The 18,165-nt window shown below is 39.8% G+C and overlaps 1 protein-coding gene across 1 annotated transcript in view; it reads left to right on the forward strand.

Moving 5' to 3' along the window:
• The first annotated feature begins 30 nt into the window (after positions 1 to 30).
• Crebbp (CREB binding protein) overlaps positions 31 to 18,165 on the forward strand; it is a 132,875-nt gene continuing 114,740 nt past the window's right edge. Inside the window, exon 1 of the mRNA XM_010644189.3 lies at positions 31 to 97. Coding sequence (XP_010642491.1) covers positions 31 to 97 — 67 coding nt within the window. The remainder of the gene's footprint in view (positions 98 to 18,165) is intronic.

Raw genomic sequence — 18,165 nt, forward strand, 5'->3', positions numbered from 1 at the left:
CCGCGGCTGACGCGGGAGGCTGGGGTTGAGATGCCCGGTCTTCTGCGCCCCTCCGGCGGGGACGGGCGCTGCGCGTGGAGAGCCGGGGCGCTCCAAGGTGGGAAAAGTGAAGTGGAGATGCAGCTGTTTTAGGGTATGACAGCGGAGGGGACCTTGGGGCTAAGCGGGAGAAATTGTGGTGGAGTTTGTAACTCATGCACGGCGCTGCAGCCGGAGGACACTGGGCAGCCACCACGTTGAGAGTTGTGATTGAAAAGTTTCTTGGAATGTGTTGCTTGGAAAAACGCTTAGCAGTTATTTTGAAAACTTTATTTGGGGTGGGGTTTACCTAGTCATTGCTTTTCCAGACAACGAACTTCGTTAGCAAGATGTCATCGAAGTTGCTGTGGTGTGTTTCATGTACATATTTAACTTTAGAAGAAAGTTAGATAGCAAATTTCTTAAGTCCATCTGGGCTCCAGTCTCTTTGAGCTTATGTTGCTTGTACAAAGAAAAAAATACGTTAAGGAATGTAGGGATTCCAGTTTTTAGAAAAAAAAAGTTAGGATACTGACTAACCCCCCTCCCTTATTAAAATGAATTCTCTGGAAACTTTCTTGATAATCCTATCGGATGTCCAAGAGTTTGCTGTTCATTCAGTAATTAGGTGTTTTTCAGAGCTGGTTCACGATAACATTACCAACTAGTTGGATTTCCTCTTTTAAGTTCTCCTTTGCTATAAAGCTGGTATGCTGCCGCTGCTGAACATTTCCATCTCAGCGCAGCTAGTGTTTCTCCAGTATGGTCTTTGTGGTGTGGTAGCATCTCAAAGTCAGTTTTTGATGAATGGGTCCAAATTGAATTACATTGCTGCCTTCAGATTTGTGCTAGACACAGCTGTTCAAGTTGTAAAACTATTTCTGTGACTGACCACTAGTGTATTAATCTGTATCTACTGTTGAAACAATTTGAATTTTGTAGCTTTGGTTTGAATACAATGCCTGGAATCCAGTTATGAAGAGCAGTTTGTGATATTAATGTAGAAATGAATTTTTTAAAAATTAGTGTTAAGGATATTCTTGTATAGTTGAATTAAAATTTGCTCAGCAGTGGGAAGGAGTAAATGACTCATAGAAAAGTCACTACTAATGCTTTTTAAACTAATTGATAAAAGTTGAGTTGAGTTTGACATTAATCTTAAAATCTTAAGTGTAGAAACGTAGGTTAAATACTTTGCTGCAGGATAGCTCGCATTGCTCCATTAATCTTGCCGTGTTAGAGTGAAAAGAGAAGTCTAATTATATGAAATGTACATGATGCCAGACACATTCATCTTTGATGAAATGGGTAAACGTGAATGGTTTTGCACTTTGCTGTTATTAAATGAAGTTATTGTAGATTTTGTCTTGAAAGGGGGACAAAATAGCGTTAACAAAAAAGCTTGTATTATTCTATGTAAATGTCCACCCCAAAGGGTGGCCTTTTTAATTTCAGTTACTTAATTTGCTGCTTGTTAATCACAACAGAGCTTATCAAAAAGGATTTAACCACTTTTCCTGACTTCTTCCCAGTTTTGACTGTTGAAAGGCATAAGGGCACTTTCCAAATGAAACACAAAGAGTAACAGTTTTTTATTTAAAAATCCCAAAGAGTAAAATGATGATCATGTTTGAGTCCTTGGTTACATGTAAACCACCATCACATTATCATGAAAGGTGCACTGGTGTGGACTACTGAGGAAGGGATCTTATCTAACACATTAAACAAGGGGAAACCTTATCTGGTCTGGTCTAAGGTATCCAGTAACGAGATGGACAGAGATGTAAGTTAAGCAAATGCCTAAAGTATTAAACACATCCAGAGGAGTAAAGGCATTTGGTAAGGTGGAACACAGAGACCTAAGAATAATGTTTTTGAGTGACTCAGTTTTTTTAGTGTCTCAGGGTTCCAGAGAAAATTGAACCAGGTGGGTGTCTCACATGATCAAATTTAAGGGAGGGAAGCTCTGTACCTGGGAAGAGTTGAGGGGTTAGGAAAGGAAGGCTTTGAGGATCCTGAGTATCATGTACTACTGTGATGAGGGCACATCTGTAGGGATGTCCTGTGAAGCCACTATTGACCCTTAGATATGTGTGGGGGGATCATTCGCTTAGATGAGAGTGCCCCTAATGTTGGGGAGCTTAACAGCCTAGAGTGCTGCTTCCAGAGTGCTCCAGTAGGACCAGGCAGCTGTGATGAATATCATTGCCATTAGTGACAAGCTTAAGACAGAGAGAATAGCAGAAAGAGGTAATGTGCCTCAAAGAAGGATAGCAAGAGACTTGTCACCCCACTAACACAGCAACTGTAAAGTGATGGAGTTTGATCATATCAACTGTTGGAGTAGTTTTCATTGTTTTATATTAAAACCATAAGTACGGCTTTATCCCAAAGGTAGTCTTTTCTTGGTACTCTTTGTAAGTGGGAACTTTGTGTTATTAGTACAGTATATAGTTGGTTTTATGTTTTGGAAGCTTCTTTATTTTTTTAATTTTTATTTTTTTTTTGGTACGGGGATCGAACTCGGGACCTTGTGCTTGCAAGGCAGGTGGCGGAACCACTGAGCTAAATCCCCAGCCCAGAAGCTTCTTCACTTAATATGTCCAAGTTAAAAGCATACTACTGTGATCTGAACAGGAGGGATTCACGATGGAACAGTGTAGGAAAAATAAATATCCAGGCAAGTAGTAGACTTTTTTGGGTTAACTTTATTATGGCAAAATCTGTATAAGACAAATAGATTATTTCAATACCCAGGATTGAACTTGGGACCTTGCGTTTGCAAGGCAGGCAGCAGAACCAACGAGCTAAATCCCCAGACCTTATTTCGAAGACTTTTAAATTTGCTTTCTGAATATTGAGCCTAGGTCGGTGTCATCCTATGCTGTATATAAGTTGCACTAAGCGGTCAGGACTTTTTTTTTGGTACTGGGGATTGAACTTAGGTCCTTGCACTTGCAAGGCAGGCTGCAGAACCACCGAGCTAAACCCAGCTCTGAGATTACATTTTATATTGTGGGTGCCTTTTAAAAAAGTTAATTTAGGCATCTTGCTATGTTCCCCAGGCTGGCCTTGGGCTCAAACAACAATCCTGCCTCGACCTCACTGGGACTGTATTGCACCCAGTCATGAGTACCTTTAAATACAATAGAATATATTTAAAGAAAGCTCCTGAATACCAACAAATACATCTTTGCTACCAAATAACTGTGTTACATGTGCAGTATTTTCTAGATCTGAGTGCTTTTCTCTGTATCATCTCAGTGTGATCATACCATCCACAGTGGGAAGAGAAGACACTATTACTGCTGTTTTTTAGGTGAGGAACCTGACTTCAGAAAGAAATGATCTGCTCAAAGCAACAGAAAGGGTCAAAACCTGAACCAAACCTAGATGGTTAAAGTAAGAGTTCTATATATTTATTTTGTGAGTCTACATCAGTGAACATTGAATTTGTTTGAATCACAGACCCAGGAGACTGAGATACTCCATAAGTTTCAGTAGCATCACTACAGCCAGTAAGTTGAAGCCCTGAGGGGAAAGTTTATAACCATCTTGGGTTAGGGGGAAGCAGGATGTGTTCTTCCTAGTATGAAGTGAGGCAGGACCCCTTTTTCCCTGTGGTACTGATATTACCTGTCTAAATTGTGTGGGCTCATGTTCCTATTCACTGCACAAGGGATAACTGAGAATCAGTCACATTATTTTCTTTTTAACTAATCTTCACTAAATAGGAAGCAAAGGTTTTGTTTTTTGGTACTAGGGATCGGACTCAGGTCCTTGTGCTTGAGAGGCAGGCGGTGAAACCACTGAGCTAAATCCCTGGCAAGTAAAGGTTTTTATAGGTACTTTTGGGGCTAGGACTTTTCATGACTGCCTTGCTATCAGAGTGTGAACTTGGAATAATTGGGAAAGGGAAGAATGTGGCTCCTCCTCCTTAGGGATGGTGGTGGTGTGAATCAACTTAAGGGTACTTTAAAGGTAGATCAAAAGATTAAGAATCACTCCTTATTTAACATTTGGATTTGATTCTGAAATTTTATTTTTTTAGGCAGAGTTTCACTGTGTAGTTCAGATTGGCCTTGAACTCACTACTTAGCCTGCATCAGCCTCCTGAGTGCTGGGATTACAGGCATGCACCACCACGCCCACCTTTATTTTCAATTATATTCAAGAATTCACAATTGCTGGGTGTGGAGGTACATACCTATAATCCCAGCACTGGGAAAGCTGAGGCAGGAGGCTCACCACTAGTCTGAGGCCAGCCTGGACTACAGTTCAAGGCCAGCCTAAACTGCCTGATGAGAGCTTGTCTCAAAAAACAAAACAAAGAAAGTATGCCTTTGCTTGGGGGGTTTCTTAAATGCTGCCTTTGTATATTTACATACTGTGCTTGAAAAGAAGAGTTTAAGTGGTTTAGTGGAAGTGTGCCTTATTTTAAGATGAAATGTACTTTATTTCAAATTTGTAAACATTAGGAAAGTTTGCCACTTAGTTCTTGGGATCACATTAGTGAGGACACCACCTCTTTATCTTAAACAGGCACTTGGAGTATATTCCAAAAAATGAGAGAGCAAACTAAAAGGTGTTTCTCAAAAAAAAGGCATTGTGTTCAAATGAGGTTGGTTCTGGCCAAGGGTTTTTAGTGCCTAGTTCCAAGAGCCTGTTTGTGCTGCTGGTCATTTTGAGTCCTGGAGAGAGAAAGTCTGGGGTTTGCAGCATTCCCAAGCTTTGTTAGCGCTGAAACTGTTTTTTAATGTAATTATATAGAACAGCAAAATTTGACCAAAAAGGGCAGATAGTACATATTTTCAGCTTTGTGAGCCATCTGGTCTTGTTTTAAAACTACACTGCCATTTTTTCCAGAAAGCAGCCATAGGTAGTATGGAAATCAATGGCTGTGACTATGGCCACTAAATTTAGAAAAACTAGTATTCAGGGGATTTGATGAGCTGATGTGACAGGGGCCTTAAGCTCTGAGCACCCATTTGGGAGCTCCAGGCGGGGCACATTGGCTACAGCACAAGTTTTTTGAGCGTCTACTTGGTGCTGATCTGAACATTGATAAAGGTGGCAGGGGTGGGGGGCAGTGGTGTGAGATGAATACTTGGGAGCATAGTAGGAGCCTCTCTCCTGTTATTTTTCTGTAACAATTTTGTGTACTTTATTTAAAAATCAGGTAAATTTAACAGAAATCCAGGTAAGTTCATAAAGAGAGTTTTAAATTCTTTTGCTGACTTGTTTTTTGCTCACCTGGGTGACCCCAAACAATACTCCTTTGGCACCTCCATCCCTTATTGTCCCTTCCTTATGAAACTAGATAATGAGCAACTTTGTCAGAGTCCTTAGAACTTTCTCATAGCTTCCTTCCTGTGCTGGGCATGGCACCTAGCACAGTAGGCTTTCAGGAAATACTTGTGGCAGTGAGTGAAAGAATATGCAGGGTTTTTGGTTTTTTTGGTTTTTGTACCTGGGATCGATCAAACTCAGGACCTTGTGCTTGCAAGGCAGGCAGTGGAACCACTGAGCTAAATCCCTGGCCCAGAATATGCAGTTTTTGCTCTTCAGAGTTCTCATAGTTTTTGCTTTTTAAGCTAGTGCCATCACTCTTAGGATCTGCTCTTTGTTGCCTTAATCCTGAGTTCCATCCCTGGTGCTCATACCGAGTGGCCGATGTGGCTGGCCTAGGAGTGCTTGGGCTGGATCATGATTGGCTCTCTCAGCCTGTTTCCTTGTCTGAAAGTAGAGACAGTAAAGATTCCTGTATCATCTGAGGGTAGACTGAGGTGCAGTCTGGAAAGTGCATGCTTGGAAGCAAAAGGTTAGTGACAGGGAGAGCAGGCATGGTAGTTACCAGGGAAAGTGGATGTGCCCTATCATTGTAGGATTTACTGAGAATGCTAGTCTAATTGACTGTTTCGTTGATAGTTCTGGAAATGACAGTAGCCATGTGTGTGTGTTCATATGAGATGTGTGTAGACTTACCTGTTTTTGAATAGCTCCTAACCAGAAACTGCCAAGAATTCTATAATAAATACTAATGATCTTGCCTCCATTTTCAGTTGTATTTTTAAAAATAGGAACACAATTACCATGAAATTGTAAAATTACGAAAATATAACTTGTGTCATGTATTGTGAAAATTCTTGATAATTTTGAAGTGTATTTTATATGGACTAAGCAGCGAACAGGTATGTGTTCCTATTCCTTACTGTATGTACTGTAATTCAATTTGAGATGTCCTTTAGGCAGTAGCAATGTTCAGAGGATTCTGGTGGGTGCCTTTCAGTAGCTTAGAACTGTGTTCACAAGACTAGGAGGGAAAACTTGAGAAAGAATACAAAAATACAATCAAGTGTAAAAATGCCTGTCAGAAAGGGCATTTAGAAGAGGGCAGCATTGGGCTGGGGATTTGGCTCAGTGGTTCTGCTGCCTGCCTTTAAGCACAAGGGCCCGAGTTCGATCCCCGGTACCAAAAAAAAAAAAAAAAAAAAAAAAAAAAAGAGGGCAGCATTAATTCCTTCCTACTTCCTGAATGCCCATGAGTATAGAAGACTGGATGCCCAGGTTGGGGCTGTACCTGAGATAGGCTGTGACTGGTAGGGGTTGAGGGGCCTTGGGCTGAGTATGGTGGCTCTCCCTGCTCTGCCACCTCCCTCATTAAAAAGAACTGTGGCTGAGTTCATCCAGGCAGTGAGGGAGGCCTGCCTGTCTTCATTGCCTTGTGTGTTAGGAACAGCATCTTGGCTGTGACAACCTGACTTCTTTGGTTGTCACTGCAGGCCATGGCTCTTATCTGAGTTCTCTTGAGTCTGTCCCACTTGGTCTTATGGAAGCCCTTACACTCTTGGGCAAGCCTCTGGTTTCAGCACATGTGCCCTGAACTCTGTTCAGCCCACTCTGAGTCCTTTCCATGTGCATCCCTCCTCGGAATATGTCCATTTGCTCTGGTTGTAGCCTGTTCACAGATCATACTTTAAATGGGGAACTGATCTGCCCTTATGTGTTCAGTTTTAAGTTGGTTTTCAGGAAAATTCTTACCTTGATTGAGAAACGAGCACTTGCTCCAGTACCCAATAGGTACTAAGCTTTTACTTACATACTCTGTTTTTCCTAGGGAGTGCTACTAGAGTGCCACAGGAGAGAGATCAGCCTGGCCATTGAGCTTGGACCTTCTTGCAGGGTTTTGAGTAAGGGCATCTATAGATAGAAGAGGTAGTAGATGACATGGAAGAAGCAGAGTACTCCCATCCTTTTAAAACTTGTTAGGTAATGTAGAGAATTAATTTGCTGAAAAACTGACTCTGGTGTTTTTTGTTCTCAATTTAGGAAACTATTTGTTAGTTCTGTGTCTAAAAATTGAATTCATTTTTAACCTTATCCTTAAGAATAACTTAGATATCATCATATGTGACATTTTCCCCGTGTTTTGTTTCCATTTATCAAAAGAACTTTTAGGAAGGAAAAAAAAGAACATTTAGTTTAGACATCCTTAAGAACTGTAAAACCTAATGGTGAATACTCTTTGTCTCGAGTACATTTGACTTGCCTCTCCCAGCTATAGGTGTCCATCTGCTACTCTTTGAAAATCTCTTAATTTGCCATTCTTTCTAGTATACCTGTACCTTAATGTGTGCAATAGATAGTTCTTAAAGCTGCACCTAATTCAACCATTTGAACCTATATCTATAATAAGCACAGAAAATGAACAATTTAATGAAGTTGTACAATTCTGTTGAAGTGAAAATTCTTTCTATAACACAAAAACTTCTCCATCTTGTTGCATTTTTCTTACCAAAACTGAAACACTTATACATGTTTTAACTTTATAGTTAAGAGTTTCCAGTGAAATAGCAGAAAAAACAAGCTGCTTTTTATAATAGCCTGTGGAACTGTTGGTCTTTGATCACAAACAGAATGATGACACTCAGGAGTTACAGAAATTTGTCAAATAATTAGGGTTTGCTTTGACAATTATGAACTATAAGAGCTTGACCTAATTCTGTTGGATTAAAATATTTTGAGTATTTGTCACCTGATTAAAAGTAGAACCATCGAAGCATGACTCAGACTTGAAGGAAATGTCAGAGCTTTTTATACTGGGAGCAGGCAGCGTGGTACTGAGAAGAGAGCCCTGGCTTCGGCTCAGAGTCGACAGAGAAGTGCAGCTCCCAGCTCTACCACTCTGACTGGGGCCAGGGACTTCACATTAGAGCTTTGGCAGGGAGATGGGTACCCATGTACAGGTGTGGATGGAGGAGAGGGAGGAGAGAAAAGGGGGAAAATATCTCTGAAAGGGACTTTTTCCCTACTGTTCTCTACTGTCCACTTTGATTAGCTTTGTGTGTGTTTGTACTGTGGTGCCTGGTGTATAGGTAGTTGAGGCAGCCATTATTAATTGTATGGGGAAAATAACAGGCTTCACCTATCTTTCGGCCAATGAGGATTGGGATGATGTAGGTAAGGACCTGACCCAGAATTGGACCCATGGAAGCTTTTCTGTGACAGTACAGGGGAAGCTGCTGCTCCAGATTGTTACGCTTCCAGTTCCATGCCTGGTGCAGTTTTGGTTTCTTGTTTGTTTAAAAAAAAAAAAAATGAATTAAGACCCCAAATTTGGGAATTGTACAAAATGAGTAATAGATTGACTCATTTTACTTGGTCTGTGTTTGCAGTTTACCTGTTCTTTATTGGGAAATTGAACTCTGAATTAAATGGAACTTTTTCTGGTTTCAGAACAAGGTCTTGATTAGATTAGGACTTAGAGTAAAAGGAAAAGCAAGTATAGAGAAATTGTAAAAAAATCTTTTTTTTTTTTTAAGAAAGAATTATGGGAAGGATGGTCTTGGGATCACTGTCCGCTTTGGTCAGGTTGATTGGTTGAAAAGGAGTACAGGGAGACTTAATATCCTCTTAGTGTAGATTTTACAGTGGGAGAGTTTTTCTGCTCTCCCAGATATTTTAGGTGTGGTGATTTGTATTTTTTTCCCCCTGTACTAGGGATTAAACCCAGAGCCTTGACACTGAATTACATCCTCAGCCCTTGTTTAATTTTTTATTTTGAGCCAGGGTCTTACTAAGTTGCTCTGGCTGGGTTGCATCCTGTGATCCTCCTGCCTCTGCCTCCAAGTGCTAGAATTATATACATGTGCCACCACGCCCAGCTTGATTTTTTTTTTTAACTGATAAAAATTGTCCCATGGTGAGCAACTAAATTTCCCCCTTATTTGTGGATATCTTTACATTAGATCTTACATCTTAAATAACCGTGATTGAGAAAAAAATGAAAGATACATAATATTGGTAGGTTTTCTGTGTCACTTTGGTGGTTCCTCTGTTATTGTGAGAATCAAATTTTATTTGAAGAGCAGGACCTGCCACAGTTGAATTTACCTTGAAAAATCTTCAGAATTATTTTTTCCCCCTTGAAACAGGGTCATGCTAAGTTGTCCCAGCTGCCCTTGAACTTTTAGTCTTCCTTCCTCAGTCTTCAGAGAAGCAGGATTATAGCTGAGTTCCACTGCACCCAGCTTTGGGATCCATTCTCAACAGCTGGAGAAAGGCTTTGGACATTTCCCTTATTTGAGAGATGATATTGCTAATGATCTCTAGGTCGTTGTTGTCTAGTAGTATTTCTGTGACAGTGGACATATTCTACTTCTCTACTGCCCAGCACTGGAGACATGTATGAAGTGAGTATAGATAACTACATTTTAAATTGTAAAAATTAGAATAAATAAGCCGGGGATTTAGCTCAGCGGTTCGGTGGCCTGTCTTGCCAAGCGCAAAGACCCGAGTTCAATCCCCAGTACCAAAAAAAAAAAAAATTAGAATAAATAAGTGGCCCTGTGTGACTAGTGGCCACTGTATTGGACAGTACAGCCCTAAGTACATTTGTTTCTCTCATTTATCTAGAGTCTTCTTTAAGGTATTTATACCTAAAGGACAGAGTTTCTTGAAAAAGACCATCTTTTAAAGGTGTGAAGCATTTTCAGAAATGTTCGTAATGTGGGGTCATTCTGTTTGGGGTTACTGACTCAGAAAGTATTTGTTACAATGTGGTGTGGACCTGGGGCTCTAGATAGGTGCAGAGGCTGCCTTCAAGGGTGGTGATAGGAAGACATTCTGGATAGGTAGCTGCTGTCAGGTGTGATCTCAGAGGGAAGGTGGCAAGCATGGTGGGGCACTGGATGGGGGCGAAGCTTGCTTGGAAGGGTTTTTAGAAGCCTCCTGGGGACTGTGGCATAGGGCTGAAATCTGAGAATGAAGAGGAAGTAGTAGGCATTTTTCTGGGACTAGGAAACAGCACACATACTCCTCTTGATTCTTTCTGAAAGAGTGACTACTGATGCTGTGGCCCCATCCTGGGTGGCTTGTTGGGCCTGGTTTCCAGTCTCAACTCTTCTACTCACTCTTTTTTTCAACAAATATTTCAGTGCTTGTTTGTGTAGCATTCTGGGCCAGGGTGATAACAGTAGTGGCAGAAGCTCCTCCTGCCTTATGCAACCAGAGCTGAGTGTTGTGGCCAGGCAGTTCAATCCACGCCAATGCCAGTATCATTCAAACTCATCATCTGACCAAAAGGAGCTGGATGGACAGGCTAAGAAGAAAGAGATATAGATGTGGGAGCTTATTGCAAGGTGAGAGAGGGAGATAGGTTGGGCATCTGGAAGTGAGGTAAGGCCACCGAAGCCTTGAATGTTAGATCAGGGTGCCCCAAGTCTTCTTTTTAGGGCAGAGAACAATACAAAGTTTTATGGTCAGTCTTTTTTTTTTTTTTTTTTTTGGTACTGGGGATCAGACTCGGGACCTTGCACACTTGCAAGGCAAGTCGCGGAACCACTGAGCTAAATCCCCAGCTATACAAAGTTTTAAAAAACTGACTCTGTTCAGAGTGTTTGGGGGAAACTATTGTAATTTGTTTCCCAGAGATCTAGATCTGTTTTTTCCAAAGTGTATTTTTCCATCCAAGCTCAGAAGTACAGATCTGAGCCTTCACTTCCCATAACTCCACTTTAGGAAGGAAGAGGGTCCTGTGAAAGCAGTTTAAGAATTGGAACTAGTGGTATTATTTTAAATGTTAGGAATTTTTTGTTCAAAAGAGGAGAATCTTTTTTTTTAAACACTGGGCATAGTGGTGTGCACCTGTGATCCCGGCCAGTGCTCAGAAGGCTGAGGCAAGAGGGCTGCAAGATTGAGGTGTCATCCTGGACTCTTTAGTGAGTTTCAAGGCTGGCCTGAACGGCATAGTGAGATCCTGTCTCAAAAAATTTTTTACAAAATTTTTGAATAGATAATGTTAAAAATTCCCAAAAGGGAAAAAAAACACTTAATAAAAAAGCCTCCTGTCAGTTTAAGGAGTCACCTGTTTTCCTTCCACATAGGCAGCCACTTTCAGCTGTTTCTTAGGTGTATTGTACATTGATAATCAGATGCAGCCTCTCTGTACTGTACTCTTTACCCCATAGTAGCTCATGGTGTGTTTCACTGTGAATGCATTTTGGTCCCGGGGATCGAACTTGGGTCCTTGCACTTGCAAGGCAGTCCACCAAACCACTGAGCTAAATCCCTGGCCCTGTGAATGCATTTTGGACTAAATGTATTAGAGATCCTGGAAATAATAATTTTATTTTATTTATTTTGGGGGGGCATTGGGGGTTGAACTCAGGACTTTGAGCTTTAAGAGCTAGGTGCAGTGCCGTTGAGCTTTAGTTTTTTTTTTTTGGTGCCAAGAATTGAACTCAGGTCCTTGAGCTTGCGAGGCAGGTAGTGGAACCACTGAGCTAAATCCCCAGCCCCCACTGAGCTTTTAAAAGCAGGCTTCATTTTGAGTTTTATTTTAATGTTAAAGTATTTTGGTGCTGTACTTAAATAACAAAGTGATTTAGCTTTCACTATACTGAATGAATAGGAAGAGTTAAAGATTTTAAAAAATTAATTTCCTATCTCAAGTATTAGGGGTTTTGTTACTGTTAACAAGATGTATGTTGTGCAGCCAGTTCACAGCAGCATTTTGTTTGAGTTCTCAATTCCTGGAAAAAATTCTTAAAACTTCAAGCCCTTATTGTATCTACCTTGTTAGTTGGTATACAGGTATCTGTAGCTTAACAGCCTATATATGCAGGTAGAATAAAAATCAATGTTTTTTGCTTTGTAGGCCGCCTGAGAACATTTGCATTAACCCCAGACCTTTTCATTAATTTAATTTAATTTTGAAGATTGTTTTGTTGGTTTTTTGAGACAGAATCTTGCCACACAGTTCAGGCTGTGTCCCAGGCTGGCCTCAGACTCTCAGCAGTCCTCCTTATCGGCATGCGCCACCACATCCAGCCACTAATTTTGAGATTATTAAACACTCAGATGACCCAAAAGTCTTGTAGAAAAATTTTAATTACTGAGGTTCCATCTGAAGAGTAGTTGAGGCCTCTGATTGCACATACTGGGGCAGGAGAGAGATTGGTATTGCAAAGGCAGGAATCTTTTGAGAATCATTAAATAAAAAGTCAAATTGGAGAAAAAAGATAATTACTCCTTTTTAAAGGATAAAAGAATGTATGCTAATATGTGTACAGTTTAAGAAATTTCTAGATGCAAATCTCTAGAAATTGTTTTCAGTGAGTTGAGGTACTAAAGATTTTGAGAACCTGCCTTTCATTTTATATTTGCTTATGTGATTTTTTTAAAAAACCTGAACTCAGCTGGGGATTTAGTTCAGTGGTGGAGTACTTTGTCTAACATGCCCAAGACCCTAGGTTTGAGCTCCAGCACTGAAGAAAGAAAACTTCTAATGAAAAATACTTAAAGACAGATATAAATCAAAATATCCCTTTTTAATGTACATGTTTATGTATTAAAACATATTTTTTTTGTATTTGTAGTTGGGAGAATCTGTTAAATGGTGACAAACAGTTTTGGTCAATTTCTGTCATAAAAGCTTTTTACACTTCTAATAGGAAATATTTGAACGATGTGCAAATTACCTGATTTGCTATCCAGAAACGGGACATTGTTATGATTTACTGTCATGTCCAGTTGGCACTTCCTTTGTCTCAGCTCTTTTTTTGTATGTGTGGTATTAGGGATTGAATCCAGGGGTGCTCTTTCATTGAACTGTGTCCCCAGCCCTTTATACTTTTTTTGTTTATTTGTTTTTAATTTAAAGACAGAGTATTACTAAATTGCCTGGCCTAGCCTTGAACTTGTGATCCTCCTGCATCAGTCTCCTGAGCATCTGGAATTACAGGCATGCACCATTGCACCCAGCTAGAAACTCCATATTTAATAGTCTGATTAATTAGAGGTTTTTCATTGATGTGGTGGAAGCTATAAGACCTGACAGCCATCCATTGTTTTTTTGAGTATTTTGAAAAGATGTCAGATTTCTCTGGATCTGAGCATCATTTATCATACTGCTACTTTGAATACCTATAAATTGTCGCATTTCTTTAGAAGATAAAAGCTCATCTTTAAAGTGTTTTATTCTTTTCTAGTCTTCTAAACTCATGTAAACATAAAAAATATTTTAAGCTAGTGTAGAACGCATTTCAGATTTTATCCTCACTATAAGCACTCTGGCTTGGAACCTGGAGCACCTGGAACCATTCCAGATGTTATGACTGGATGCTGAAGCTAATCATCTGGTTCTGGTCACCCCAGAGGAGGAGTCTGTCTTAAAAAAAAAAAGTTTCCTTTACTACTTAAATTAGGCATTAACTCACATAGCTCAAAAATTAAGAGGACAAATAATATAGAAAGCCTTCCTTTCTCCTTCATCCCATTTCCCCCAGGTCATACTGGAATAGTTTATATTCTCTTACAGTCTGATATATGTTCAAGCAGATACTGGTGTCTTGTTACTCCCTCTTGTTCCTGCCTTTTTTCTTCCTGAGCTAGCATACTGTGCCCACAGCTGTGTACATTACTTATCAGTACTGGGAGAACTTGTATTACCTTTTTACATTTGCCTAGTATTCCATTATATGAAATTTGATGTAGTTGATTTAATCTGCTACCACTGATGGATGTTTAGGTTATTTCCAGTCTTGACCTCTAAAAACAGTGCTTTAATGAATAGTTCTCTGCAGTTACATGTACAAGTAAGTCTATACAACAGATTTCTAGAAATGGGATTAATGGTTAAAAGACATGTGCATTTGTAATTTAATTTTATCAAATTTTCTCAAATCTTACATATTGAAGTCCTGAAATCTTAAAAGCAGCAAATCTGTGCTCAGTGTAAACATCACTGAATATATATTCTTTATTAGCATAGTCTGGTAATTGCTACTCAGTTCTTCAATGTGATTCTCTTATCATTTTTGTGCCTCCTTGTTTTCTGACTTTAATTTACTAGGATTCCTTTAATTTGATGCATTGATTGCCTGTTTTGGACTTTCATGTAGCCCCCATAGTTCTGCACTGACACCTTAGTTTGCTTTTATGTCCAGAATGCAGTCTTTCTCCTTTCTCCTGACTTGGTTTTGCTATCTGCAAGCTGTAGTATTTGGTCAAAGGACCTGTTCCATTAGTGCCTGCTTTTTTGTACTGTTCCTTAGCCAGAGAGTCTGTGATGGCTGGGCATCTGGGCTCTGAGGCTTGCTTCTAGCTCTGACCTCGTGTTCCTGTTCTTCCAGCATTGTTCTTAAGATAGTCCTCTCCCTCAGCAGTTTATTGGGTTGCAGGTTGGATAGGCAGCTGATCCAGAGCCTCACTACATTCCAGTTCCTCTCAGCCATGGTAGCAGAGAATGGTGAGCCTCTTTCTGCTGTTCTTGCCCTTACCTCAGTTTGAGGTAACTTGTAGGGGCTATGAGATCTTTGGTTTGTTGGCCTGCCGCTGTGACAGCTACCTTCTGTTCCACCATCGTACCTATTGAGGGCTTTTCTCCAGCTTTCAGAGCTGAGGGAAGCAGCATTCACACCACGCTGAGGAAACTTTTAAGATATCCTAGCTATCTGCAAATGACACTAACCCTGTGATGATACTGATGATGGTGTTTGCTCACCTCGTCCTCTCCCCTTCTTCCTTCTTCTTCTTGTTGCTCTTCCTCCTCCTCCTCCCCACCTCCCTTCTTCCTCCTCTGGTACTGAGGACTGAACCCAAGTACCTTTGCACTCAGCTGCATCCTCCCAACTTATTGAGACAGGGTCTTTCTCAATGACAGGATCTTACTGCCTCAGCCTCCTGGAGTGCTGAGATTACAGGTAGATGCCACCATGCCCAGCTCCCCTGTGACCTTTAAGTTCATATGATGAAAATGACAAGTTGGCTGCATTTCCAGATTTAGATAGTTTAGAGTTCGGTGTGGCAAAGAACTTTCAATCAAGTCTGCCAGTGAAGCATTTTCCTATTGCCCAATCTGAAGTAGCCAGGAAATGCATTTGAGGATGAAAAGTACTAAAATTTTGACAGTGAGTTACCATTTGTACATATTTTTCCACAGTAAATTCTTGAAAATTGTACAAAGTACATTTTTATAAATCAGATATTTGTTTTCAGCTTACATTATAGTTTCTAAGATTCTGTAGCTTTATTTCAATGGGTTTCATCTAATATCATAGCTTAGTTTCTCTCCTCTCACTTTGAACAGTATAGTTGATATAATTTAAATATATAAGTACCCTAACTAGGCAGAGTCCATCTGAAAGTGCCCCCTGTGGATCCTTCTGTAACATGGGTATTTGTAATTTAGCTATGTATTTGGGTTTAATAAATTGAATTGTCTTACAACCTTCATCACAGCATTTACATTTTTACAATATAAACTACGATTTGGGTTTTATTCTTGTCATAGGTGTGCCCCCCCAGGGGTGGGGATTGAACCCAGGACCTTCACACACAGCATCATACCGAGCTCTACATTCCCAGCCCTTCTTTAGTGTTTTAGTCTGTGATAGAGTCTAAGCTGCCGAGGCTGGATGATGAATAATATTTGAATGGGCATTAATAATTATCTTTCCCAGTAAGTCTGTTGCACATTAGAGCATTCTAGTGGGGTTTTTCCTACTTTGTTCAGTCCACGTATCTTTTGAAGGAGTCTTAACATTTTGGAGGGTATTTTTCTTAAAACTCACTTCAGGAAAATGACCAGCTTGGGACTGCTTAAATTGCTGTCTTCTGTCTCCACCTGTTTGGATCCTCCTATACTCTTTTCTCAGTACCCTTTCTCTCAAATTCTGCTCAGACATAGCCTTTATTCAAAGGATTCCCTTCATTTTGTTCACTTTCGTATTCCAATTGGCTGTAAACTATTATACGTATATTATCCATTTGTTTGTGACTTGATGTCTATGGGTTGTCTTTCTCAGTTGGATTGTAATCCTCTGGGAAGGCAGACTTTTATTCAAGTCTCAAATCCAGTCAGTCCGGAGCAGTGACTTGGTGCCTACTGCAGGGGGTGGGGTTCTAGGGAATAGGTAAGTGCCTAGCAGAAGGGACCCAATCTCCAGTAGCTTAGTGATTCCAAGAAGTGGTGCAATTTTTGCTTAAATCAGATCACTGTTCAGAATGAAGTACTGTACTGATTAGAGAGTGATATATCTGTATAAAAGAAGCCTGAATTACAGAATATTTTAGGAGAAATTTTGCTTTGTTTCCTAATAGTCATTGTAAAAAAAGTTAGATTATTTTTGAAATTAATTGCATAGATAAAACTTAAGATGTCATTCATGCTAATACAATAGTTCTCTCACTCTTTTTTGTAACTTCACTCTCCATTGTTGGAAAGTTGTTCATTATGTGTTTGTGTAATCCCTAAGAATTTTCAACGCCAAGTAAGCTTTAATTCTGTAAGAATTGGCAGAGTTCATCAAGGCTGAGGATATTAACAGAACTGTAAATGGTGCTTGTTGAGTGTGTATCCTGTGATGGACATGGGTATCAGGTCTTTGACAGGCATTATCCCATTCATTCCTCCGTTGCCTTTGGAGATGAGCTTGTGACAGTGGTGACAATGGCTGTTATTTATTGAGCTTTTATTGTATGCCAGGCTCTATTGAGTGCCACATACACATTATGTGATGAGTTCCTTCATCCAGTGCCCTGTGGGGCAGGTGCTGCGGTGCTTTTTTCTTTTTGTACCGGAGATCAAACTCGGGACCTTGCACTTAGGAGGCAGTGCAGTGCTTTTTATTTTCTTGCTGAAGAAGAACCTGCAAGGCAGTAGTATAGTTATGATCTGAACCTAGACTCACTGAATACTCTTCTCATTGCACCAAATGGCACTTCTTATGTTGTGTCTCATTAGTGATATCTCAGTAAATATGTCGGGAAAGTCCATATTGGTCTGCAGGTCATCTAAGAATAGGAACCCTGTGAAAGTACCTTCTTTCTTGAGATGTGAACTTTTCAGCATGTCTTGCCATTGTTAGATTCCATTTTTTAAAGTCAATTTTGTCAAAACAAATTTTAAATGACAAAAATTGTATATTACATACAACATGGTATTTTGAAATATGTGCACATTGTGGATTGGCTAAATCAAGCTAATTTACCACATGTTGTGTCTAAGAGTGATTTAATAATTAATTCCTTTTCTAAGTTGATTGAATAAAAGTGTTCAGCTTTTGAAAGATTTTAGAGAAGTGTTTGAGTAGTTATAGTACAAAGAATGCCAAAAGAAAACCTAATAGTCTGAAGCCTCTAAAGAAAGTAGACCTTTTTCACGGGGAATAGGAATGCTGAAGGGAAAGAAAATAGTAGCTGGTAGGGAAAGAAAATATTCATGGGATGAGTGTTAGACTTTGAAGCAGAGAAATATGAACCCATAATGAAACAGTGTCTGAGCTCCTTTAAACAAAAGTTGTCCCCTTTGGTACACTACCATTTCTTACTCTAAAGTTAATTTTTGTTTAAATGTTAGGATCAAGTTTCATTAATGCTGAGGAGTAGTAGCAATAGAGTTAAATACCCTGGAATGGGCAGTGGGCCCTCGGAAGACTAAGAAGTGTAAAGAGAAAGATTACTAAAACAATGTAACATTCTGAGGAATTTTGTTTAGCTTTCAGAATGTAATAATGAATGTTAACATTACTACTTTATATCATTGACAAGGCACACAACTTGTTAAAATTGATAGTGTGTATGTTTCCTCAGTTACTGATGGTTTTCTCTGTAGTTCATGCATTCTGAGAATTGTGTGGTAGGCCC

This window comes from Fukomys damarensis, unplaced genomic scaffold (genome assembly GCF_012274545.1).
Source record: "Fukomys damarensis isolate Sample0158 unplaced genomic scaffold, DMR_v1.0_HiC HiC_scaffold_34, whole genome shotgun sequence".
In the NCBI taxonomy this organism is placed as follows: domain Eukaryota; kingdom Metazoa; phylum Chordata; class Mammalia; order Rodentia; family Bathyergidae; genus Fukomys; species Fukomys damarensis.